Genomic DNA, 11,356 nt, shown 5'->3' with positions numbered 1-11,356 from the left:
TTAAATAATGTAGCTGTGGACCCCCTGGAACCCTTCTCAAGGACCCCCTGGGACACAACTTTGAGAATCACTGCTAATGCTTTAAATATGCTGACATGACCTGTGCTGTAGTCCGCCTTTCACGTGTACTGTACTTTACCTAGATCTACGCACGACTCCACAAATGTGAATCTGGCATGTGCCCATGATTGATCCTTTTTTCATGTTGTCTTGATCAAACAGTGTTCTTGTTATAATGTGATAATAGGAAGATAATGGATTATTTGCTTGACTGAATTATAACAGTAGTCAGCCATGTTGCCTCTGATATGAGTTGAGGTGGTTGGGGATGGAAGGCACAGCATGAAAAACGGAATGCCGTAACAGCTCATCGCAGTCAGTCAGAAACCTCTTATCTCCATATCGTCCTTGTCGGGTGGAAACCTCGTATCTCAAAGTTTCAAATGTGTACGTTCTTTCGCAAAGTAAAGCCCTGCTTCATCGTACAAGGCCGTCGCACAGGCGTTGTGTGCTTGTAGATCGGTTGTTTTCACTAGTTTAAATCATTTTTTAAATGAAAAATGAAAAACGAACGGTTTTGGACATACAAGGTTTTCACCCGACAACGACGATATGTTAACTTTTTATGTTTTTTCGTACATTAATGCCCTACTTGATGATACTACAATGTCACACACGAAACACAAAAGAATAAAGGAAACAGATCTACAAGCTCAAAACGCATCACCATCGCTTGCAGATTAAAAAAACAACAACAGCTTTGGACATAAGAGGTTTCCACCAGTGACCCGACAGCAATGAACTAATACTGTTCATTTGCCGTGGGAACAATATCGGTGGTCTGCACTGTCAACGCTTATACGAGCACACGCACACAAACACACACACACACACACACACACACACACACACACACACACACACACACACACACACACACACACACACACACACACACACACACACACGCCATTTCTCCTGGTCCTAAATACAATATAGTTTTCTATCGATCTCTTTTCTTCCCTTGTTGAGGTTTTTATTCCCTTATCCATTTGCTTTCTCTCTCTCTCTCTCTCTCTCTCTCTCTCTGTCTCAAACCCTCTTATCTGTTCTTCTCTTTCATCCTCCCTCGTTCTCCTTTTATTTATTTCTGCTTTTGTTTTTTTTTCTCTCAAACTCACTTTGTCCAACTCCCATATCTTTCTCCGAGCTTTCATTTTTTTTCCCCTTTTGCGCGCACAATTGACTCTGGGTGCAGGAAACCCAAACGTGCAGAGGAGGAAGTTTACCCTTCTGTGTACCCTCTGGAATGTGACCAGATGACCAAGAGAGAGAGAGAAAAAACTCTGGCCGCAAATGAGGTGTTAAGTGAAATAAACAATGCAGTGTGCACAGCGCTGAAAGACTTTAGCAGGGGACGTGTTTTTCTTTACAGGCCCCAGCAGAAGTGTGGTTGGGGGGGCCTGGGTTACAAGCCCCCCCAGTCCCCTGCTGTGCTTGCTGTGCAAACAACAGCGCTTTGACATGCAGGCTGCGCTATGTACCACATCAGGGGCGTCACAAGGGGGGGGGGGGAGTGGGACTGAGTTACTAGGGCCCAAGGTGGAGGGGCCTTAATTATTTTATACTTTAGTTATTGAAAAATAGCAGATATACAAGCTCACAGCGCGGCACCGAGTGCCGCGCTGCAAGCTTGTAGATCTGCTATTTTTGAAAAGTTGTGAAAATCTTTGAATATATGTATTTTTTAAGCAAACATTTGCAACTCAACTTTTGCTTCTGGGGGGTCCCTGGAACTTAATATGTTGAGATGGGGGTCCGTGGCCAAATACATATCATTTTGGGGGTCCTTCACGTGAAAAGGTTTGAGCACCACTGACATGGAAACATGGGTTTTTCAAGAAACCTTAGAAGGATTTGAAATATTCAAAGACTTGCACAAATGTTCACGATTTTTCCAAAATGGCAGATATACAAGCTTGTAGTGTGAGCTTGTATATCTGCTATTTTTCAATAGTTAAAGCACGTGGGGGGCCCGCAGTGAATCCTTGTACCCGGGGCCCAGAATTTGGTGCGACACCCCTGTACCACATTCATCAGTTCAGAAATATGTGTCTCGGTCGACACTTTTTCTGAACACCGCTTTTTACTGCGCGCAAAACTCCCCGGGTTTTGACATTCGCAAGAGAAGTGACAGTATTGTGTACTGGAAGGCTTCCACTTGTATTTATGAAAGACATGCTACGAGAACTGCACAAATCATCCCTTTGTGATTTCCAAGGGCTACTCAGCGATTTTTTCCCCCTCTCCAAGAAGAAACTCTCGCCAGAGTTTTGGTCAATATTTGGCCTGAGTCAGTTGTGGTCGCACTTCCAACGTCTTTTGGAGCCATAATCATTTATTAAAGGCCGACAGCCGTCAAGTTGACCTTCTGAGATGGTGCTGTTCCAAGCACAATTTTGCCAGTTCGCTGTGGCCCACAGCCCCTCATGACAATTACCACAGCTCATCTGTAATGTGTTTCAGCCTGCTTATCAGTGTAAACACATTGATTACTTTTTTTGGGCAAAGCTACTTGTCAGGCAAATCTATACGGAAAATGACATGGCTGGCGATCAAGGACGTAATTGAATGGTTTTCCCTCTGCAGGCAAGCTTCACCGATGATAACACGGCTTAAATTTCCTCCATCCTCTGTATTTTGGTCTCATTATCTTAGGGGGATATAGCTAGGGGGATATAGCTTACCCAAACTTGGAAGTAAATAAGTAATGTCGTAATCCGTTTTGCTTTGCTGTCTCATTGCCATGCAACATAAATCATTTGCTAGCCACAGTAGCTGTTAGTTTTCACGCAAAAACGTATTTTTTACAATATTCCCAACAAGTAGGCCTCGGTTCTTTCAATACTCTTTTTTGGTACGAAATATTCTTGGCCAAGTCGGAGCAAGGTTGCCTCCACAATGGTTGCATTTTAATTCCATACAGGTGGATGGTAAAAAAGGGGCAAACAAGCCCCAAAACACAACCATAATGCGCCCCCAGTGGTTTATTTGTCCAACAATTACGCACCATTTCCGCCAGATTTTGGTCAGGGAATCTGATATGCCGTGGCAGTGTCACACAGCACTTTCACCAAACAAGCTCCACTCAACAGCCAGCAGGCTTCTCAGAAACAGCCGAAGAACGTAGCAAGTTATTGCTGTCGGGCAGAAAGAAACCTTGTATCTCCCCGTTTCGACATTTTATGTTTCATCGTACATGAATGCCCTATACATCCGCTCTTGCTGATCTACAAGCAGTGTTGATTTTATCGACACTATGCACTACTGCGTTCTTTTCACTGACAAAATAAAAACTAAGCTGTGATGACTAAAACTAAGACTAAATATATTGACAATTTCGTCAACAAAATAAAAATCAGACTAAAACATTATGTTTGTTTGCTCTCAGGTGTTGTTCACAACGCGTCGCAGCGCAACACGTTGTGAACTTGTAGATCTATTTTCAGCACACAACCAAGTGTAAAATCTGCCATTATGATGCCAGGCATCAAGGCCTGCCCAAATACATTTCAGTTGACTAAATCAACCTGTAGATTTAGTCGCCTAAAATCTTATGATATTTAGTCGACTAAAATTTGACAAAACTAAAACTTTTCAGGTGACTAAATTATGACTAAAACGAAATGACATTTTATTAAAAAAAACTATGACTAAAACTAAATCAAAATTTGTTGTCAAAAACAACACTGTCTACAAGCTTACGACGACGTGAGCTTGTAGACTAAATATTGAACAATGAAAAGTATTAACAAGCTTGTGACTATTTAAGAACTACGCTGGATCCATTGATTTGGAACACAGACATACAAGGTTTCTGCCCGACAGCGACTGGAACTCAGAGGAGTTAATTTGGAGTCCTGCCAGACATCCTGTTGCTAGGCAGGTGTGCGTGTGTCAGGGAGTAATGTGGACGGCAGCAGTTGTTTCTGGGGGGACTGAAGTGGGTGCCGGACAACAGAGAGGGTTATTTTAAGTTCTGTTATTGGATGGGATTTCAGTCAGGGGCTAAGCCATGACTTCCAGACAGCGGCCAACAACATTTTGGAACAGGCACACACGCACGTGCACGCACGAGGGATGGGACGATAAGCGATGTTATCGTTTATCGTGATAAAAAAACACTCACGATAATCGTATCGTGGAGATTTAATTTATCGCGATATCGTCCTCCGTCAGGCACTGGGATCAATTCACCTTTTATTTGCCGAGCTGCATATCCGGTACCACTTAAACCCTCTACAATTATTGGTAAAAGCTACTTATAATATACGTACTTGATACAGTCTTTTTTTCTCTCTCTATCAAATGTCTTAGCGTTGCGACGCGTTGTGAGCTTGTAGATTGGCTATTTTTTGGCAAATGTTCCGCCCCAGGATAATGGATTTTGAATATTGCGATAATATCGTAAATTGCGATTTCTTTTGTCACAATAATCGTGATATGACATTTTCATATCGTCCCCCCATCCCTAACACGCGCACACACGCACGCACACGCACAATGCATGCACACACACACACACACACACACACACACACACACACACACACACACACACACACACACACACACATACCCCTGTATTAGGTATTTTGTGGTCAAGGTGAAAGCGAAAGTGTGTAATTAAAGGAGAGGATCATTTGGGGAGAGGGGGGGGGGGGGGGGGGGGGAAAGAAAAGACAGCTGGTGTTATTCCAACATTCTTTTTTAGTTTTTAAAAAAAAATTGAAAAGACCAGAATGTAGGTCAGTAGAGAGGAAGGACACTCTTTGCATTCCCACAAAACCCCCAGAATGGGAATATGATCCCTCCAGTATCCCAACCAGAGCCTAACTTGACTGAGAGGGCATTTCAGAGAGAGAGCTGAAGCAGGGAGGCTAAATTAAACATAAAAAAAAGAAAGAAAAGAAAGACTCAAGCCGAAAGACCCCTTGCTAGTGACCATATGGAAGGTATTACTTAAGAAAAAAAAAAAAAAAACCCAGCCTGCGCTTTTGCATTTTCTGAATAACCCTCAATCTTAACCCTCAAACAAGCCCTTGGATCGGTCTGGTGCAGCTCAGCTGATGAGCAATCAGAAACTTCACGACGTAAAAGGGAGAAAAGAAAGAAAACATGACTCTGGAACAACAACAGCAGACAGTTTAGAGGTCACGTGTATTTTCTGTACAGCCAGCCACAGTCCACCATGTTATTATTTCAGCACAGTGGTTCTCAAAGGGTGGGGGGGGGGGGGGGGGGTTCCAAGTGGACCTTTACAGGCCTGTAACTCTGATAGTGGTTCCATTCGTACACTCTCAGAGTTATGGTGGATCCTTGAAATTAAAAAAAGGTTGAGAACCAACCACTGTTTTAGCACATGGTCGGTGCACCCCTGCTAAATAGCAACCATTGAATAACTGGTAACATTTGTATTTTGTCTAAAGTGCATTTGGACACTATTGTCATGATAATTCACAGATGACAGATTCAGGTCAGCAACCTTTTTGAAATGAAGTGCCATGTTTTATTTTTCTAGATAGTCAGTGTGCCATGCCGTTGTCAACATAGATTTTAAGGTCACCCCATCAAACATTCAGACATATTTTCATTGTCAGGAAATTGTTATAATGATCATTAGACTCAGAGCAATAACCCACCTATCTCTCCGATTCCCTGCCCAGTCAAAGTTCAGAATTTTAATGAATGTAGATTATGTGCAGGATGTAATTTGCTGCAAATTAGGTGACTTAATTTAATTGACCAAGTTTAAAACAATATTTGATTTAAAAATAAAAATCCTCTCTCTCACACAAAAACAGTGTGCCAGTGATCACCCTCCCCTGTGCCAATGTTGGTACCCGTGCCTAAGGTTGCCTACCCCTGATCTACTGTATACAGTAGCTCAGGGTTCCCCAATAAATGGCCCGCGGGGGGCTACTGTCTGGCCCACACCAACCCCAGTTATAATGGTGGTATAAGAGCAGCAACAACACTAGTATTTCGTCGTTGTCGGGTGGAAACCTCGTATCTCCAAATTTGTACGTTCCTTCACAAATCATACAAGGCTGTCGCACAAAAGTAGTGAAAACAGCCGATCTACAAGCACACAACGCCTCGCACCGCGAGGCGTTGTGTGCTTGTAGATCGGCTGTTTTCACTAGTTTAAATCATTTTTAAAATGATAAATTCAAAACTAACGGTTTTGGACATACCGGTACAAGATTTTCACCCGACAACGACGACTTGCTCTTTAGATATCACCTCTCTGGTTATCAGCCTTCTGTTGAATAACAATGAATGCTGGGCGATAATGTATCTTATTTATTCACAAGGATGGCAAGAAAATAGATTTGGATCAATATCTTAAATGAATAGACTAACAATACTGTCAACGGCAAATTAAGTGGTATAGGATGGATTGGCCAACAGTGTGGGGAGGGAGTTGGCTCAGGATATGGAAGTTGCTGCTGGAGTGCCTCTTTTGCTGGTACACAGCCATTTATGAAAATCATCTAAGGCTGCTGTTTTCCCACTTTGTGTTTTGGTTCCATTATGCCCAGATAAACCCACACATTTGTCTGCGTGTTGGTGGCTGAGTTTTGTCCATGTTTGACATGTTGAGATCCATCAGCAGCAAGGTTGCTCACAGTCAGTCGCTGTGCACTTTAGCTTGTGCTAGTCAGCACCATAGGGTTGATATTTCAGCTTGTGCGCAAGCTTATCACCATCTCTGTCCTTTTGTCACCCCCTCACTCAAGGCAAATATGGAGGTTGGATTTTATGATAAATATATAACAGGTATAAGCAACGTCGTGCTTCCATTCATTCCCTTCTGCCAAGTGCTTAATTGATTGATTGATTGATTGATTGACGACTTTATTAGAAGTTTGCTTAGGAAAAGGTACAGTTTCATGACTGACAGTGACAGTTCACTGGTACGAGGACGACTAAAAGCTTTTCGGCTTATTTACACAGGAAACCTTTATGTATCTCATATAACATTGAATGACAGACAGATAGAACAGAGTACTAAGCAGTAGATATCGTCAGAAAAAGAAATATATATATAGAGAGAGATATTTACAATAGAAGGGTCAGGGGGAGCCCGGGGAGAGTAAGGCTAGGCTAGGTTTATTTTTACCAGTTACGAGTGGCTGCCGCCTGTAAGTGGTTTTTCAGGGCGGTTTTAAAGGATGTTAGGGATTGGCATTCCTTTAAGGCCTTCGGTAAGGCATTCCACATTTTGGTGGTATAGCAGGAGAACGAGTTTGACCCTTTGTTTGAGTTGACTCTGGGTTGAACGTGATATGTGGCGCTTGACAACTCACAACTCACTAAGTGCTGTGCTTCTCTGCCTTCTGTGTGTGTGAGGTGTGGGATACGGAGCTGGAGCGTACGGCTGAAGAGTGGGCTGAGACCTGTTTGTGGGAGCACGGCCCGGCTGGCCTCCTGCCCCAGATTGGACAGAACCTGGGAGCACACTGGGGAAGGTATAGTAGATAGCATTTATACTGCATGCCACTCATCTGTCATCTAAAACCAGCCATTCTCAACCTGTGGGCTGAGGCTCTCTGGTGGGCCTAGGGATGGGACGATATGATTTCATATCACGATTATTGTGACAAGAGAAATCGCCATTTACGATATTATCGCGATAATCAAAATCCATTCTCCTGGTGCGGAACATTTGCCAAAGAATTGCAGATCTACGCACTCACATGTAGATCGGCTATTTTTTGGCAAAGACGTTTGATAGAGAGTGAAAAAAACTGTATCAAGTATGTATATTATAAGTACCTTTTACCAATTATAGAGGGTTTAAGTGGTACCGGATATGCAGCTCGGCAAATAAAAGGTGAATTGATCCCAGTGCATGACAGAGGACAATATCACGATAATTTAAATCTCCATGATACGATTACCGTGAGTGTTTTTTATCACGATAAACGATAATATCGCTTATCACCCCATCCCTAGGTGGGCCATGAGGATTGTTACAAGTCGTGGGTCCCTAAATAAATGGTATTAACATACTGACTGCCATTGATGTCAATCTACGTAATTTCAATCCAAATTGACTGCCATTGGTGTAGAACTTCTCATTTGGTGTTTTCAATGATTACAAAAGAGGGCGCTCTTTCGCAACCCACGAGCGATCCCAGGACTCCAGAAGAAGAATACAAGCGTAAATGATGTCATCTAAAAATAATCCACCCTGTCCGTTGTAAAGTTATCAGATTTAGAAAAATCCATTTATCTCGGATTTCTTTTCCCAGATGAAATAGACAGAAATGGTACCATCTTATAATGAGCATTTGTGAGGACCAACTATAGGATGATAAGTTTTAAGCTCTGAGTGTCTCAGAGTTTTATGCTTTACCAAAAATTATTCATCTACACCGGCATACGGTTTCTGGATTGAGCTTCAAAAGAGAAGCTGACAGCTTTAATGCATAATGCAACGATGCACCTGAATTCTGTTTTGTTATGTTTTGAAGCATTGCAGAAAGTCATAAAGAGTGTGCTTATTCCTATGGGCAGGTTTCGTCCCCCAACGTTCCATGTGCAGGCGTGGTATGATGAGGTGAAGGACTACTCCTACCCTTACCCTCAGGAGTGTAACCCCTACTGCCCGCTGAGATGCTCTGGTCCAGTCTGTACTCATTACACACAGGTACAGTACCAATGTAAATAACCTGTGTTTACACATTTACATCCAGCGTAGTTATTATTTAGTCACAAGATCTTAATAACATTTAAGTTCTGTTCAGATTGACTTCACCTTGGTTCTTTTCGCGGGTCATTTTGACCCGGGGATATTTGGTTTAAAAACAATAAGAATATAAATTTTAACTTGGCAAATCATCATCATACATTGACTTTGTCTCAGTTCCAAACAATTCATAATGATATACTGTATATGGTAAATGTTTGCATTTATGCTTTGCTATATCACATTAAACACTGAAAGAGCTAGGCGTTTTTACTAATAGCTGAAATTCATGTAAAATATAAGAGCTGAACACACATTGTGAACATGTGAACACACATTAACGTCACATCCTGCACCTCCTGCAAGCAGTCTGTCTTCCTCTCTGCTGTTGTAGGACACACTGAACAGCGCTTTCTCTTGCCAGATGCTTCAACTCTAAGTTCATTGTTTATTTTACCATATATGTGACATGAATTGTTTGGAATTGAGACAAAGTCAATGTATGATGATGATTTGTTAAGTTAAAATGTATATTAGTATTGTTTTTTTTAAACCAAATATCCCCCGGGTCAAAATGACCCGCGAACAGAATTAGAGGGTCAAAAGAAGGGGTGTAGCATGGGTATAGTGCAAATTTCACATGTTAATCACAGAATAATCTTTAAGGCCAGTGAGATTCAGGCGGAAAACATTTTCTTTCAAATTAAAATTTAAAACGGGTCAAAATGACCAGAACGGAACTTAAGGATTAATTGGTAAATTATTTATAAAAGCCACAGACTATCCACTCTCACTTACAAACATTTTCAGTAGCTTGTAGATCGGCTATACTTTTGCACAACACTCTTGTACGACGAAGCGCAATTAAGAAAAAACGAAATATTGAGCAACGATATGTGAAGGTGCATAATGAGATATTGCGGTTGATATGTACTATATTGTGATTATTGTGCCTTTTCTCTGCGTTGTCCCCAGCTGGTGTGGGCCACTAGCAGTCGTGTTGGCTGTGCCATCAACCTGTGTTACAACATGAATGTCTGGGGGCAGATTTGGGCCAAGGCTGTCTATCTAGTGTGCAACTACTCACCAAAGTAAGCACATCTTGCTTCTGCTGTGTCCTAGTGATGTCTGAGTGTGACCGTAACATTGTTGTGTGTTGTCTCTGTGTCGTTTTCCGCAACATTTTACCGAGGTGGGCTCCAAAATTTGCCTGGCAAAAAGCTACTGTAACTTTGCTCAATGTGGTCTAGCAAGGCTCAATAGCTTTGGTTGTGATCAGTCGAATGATCAGACTTTAACCGCTCAGAAACGCAAACCATCTAACAGAGACAGGTGCTAAATTATATACTCTTGCCAAACCCTGTCACATTTCTCCCTTGACAAAGGCCTTCAATAAGTTTAAACTAATTCTATTACAGCATCGACACTAGCTTCTTCAAGTGTAGCCATTGTTGTCGTTTACAGAGCAGAGCTGCTTGTTGCGGTCATTTAAACCACTCCACATAGTTCGCGGATTTGGTCCAGCATCCGTCTACAGGACTATCGTTTCTAAGTGGAACTTTTACAGACTAATATGTCACTGGCAAAACTGAGCTCAAGAGGGTTTGAGGCTGGTTTGTCAAAATGTCATGACTTCGAGTTCAACCAAAGGATATTTTACCCAAAGCGTTTGTGACAGCTTTAGCATTTATTTGTTTCTGTAAACTTCACAATTTTTGGTTCTGTATGTCCACTCACTTGAACCTTGACCTGAACAGGGGAAACTGGTGGGGCTACGCGCCTTACAAACATGGGACCCCGTGCTCTGCCTGCCCACCGAGCTATGGAGGAGGCTGCAAGGACAATCTCTGCTACAAAGGTACAGTAAAAGTATGGGGCTGCAACTACCCATTATTTTCTTGGCGGTTATTGTATCGATCACTTTTTCGATTGAATAACCGAAAATTGCTTCTTATCGCCTTATTTTATACAGTACAGTGATTAATTGCACAACAGTAATGCACAAACCCTTTATTGAATGTACGGTAGGTACACAACACCTCTTAAGCCCTTTGCACACAGGACAGTTGCGTTTTTTTCGTTTGCGGCATGAATAAAACGCATTGGATTTGGTGTGCAAGGCTGTGCGGAATCGGCGCTGCGGATCCAAAAAGGAGTCATAAAAGGAGTGATGAGTTTTTTACCGCATGCGACAAGACGCACGAATCGAACTGGGTTCGATCGAGAAAAAAACGCATGGCGGCAGCCACTCGTCGCACGGCTAATTCGGAGCCGGTGTGCATGAGGTCATAGAGAATCGAAGAATCATTGTTTTCTTTTCAAAAAATTATATTGTCCGTTTTATCCGTGCGGTTAAACGCGCCTGTGTGCAAAGGGCTTTATCGTGTTGTTAATTTTAGATTTCTCTAGATTTCTCTAACTTCAAGGACCCCCATGTATAACTCTGAGAGTGTACAAAATGCGCACACTCTCAGAGTTACAGACCTGTAAGGGTACATTTGGAACCCCCTCAAGGAACCACACGGGTCCCCTGGCTGGACCCCACTTTGAGAACCACTGCTTTAGACAAACATTCAGAAAGCAACCTAGTGACAGTAC

The 11,356-nt window shown here is 42.3% G+C and overlaps 1 protein-coding gene across 1 annotated transcript in view; it reads left to right on the top strand.

Moving 5' to 3' along the window:
• Nucleotides 1-11,356, top strand: part of LOC308306817 (cysteine-rich secretory protein LCCL domain-containing 1-like) — a gene marked incomplete at both ends in the record, with an annotated part of 70,507 nt that overhangs the window by 8,430 nt on the left and 50,721 nt on the right. Inside the window, 4 exons of the mRNA XM_080751863.1 lie at nucleotides 7,417-7,535; nucleotides 8,587-8,719; nucleotides 9,734-9,849; nucleotides 10,516-10,616. Of these exons, the coding sequence (XP_080607989.1) occupies nucleotides 7,417-7,535; nucleotides 8,587-8,719; nucleotides 9,734-9,849; nucleotides 10,516-10,616 (469 nt within the window). The remainder of the gene's footprint in view (nucleotides 1-7,416; nucleotides 7,536-8,586; nucleotides 8,720-9,733; nucleotides 9,850-10,515; nucleotides 10,617-11,356) is intronic.

This window comes from Nannobrachium achirus, assembly GCF_963921795.1.
Source record: "Nannobrachium achirus genome assembly, chromosome: 21".
NCBI classification, from domain to species: domain Eukaryota; kingdom Metazoa; phylum Chordata; class Actinopteri; order Myctophiformes; family Myctophidae; genus Nannobrachium; species Nannobrachium achirus.
The sequence above is the reverse complement of the archived record's forward strand: the minus strand, read 5'-3'. Positions and strand labels throughout refer to the sequence as shown.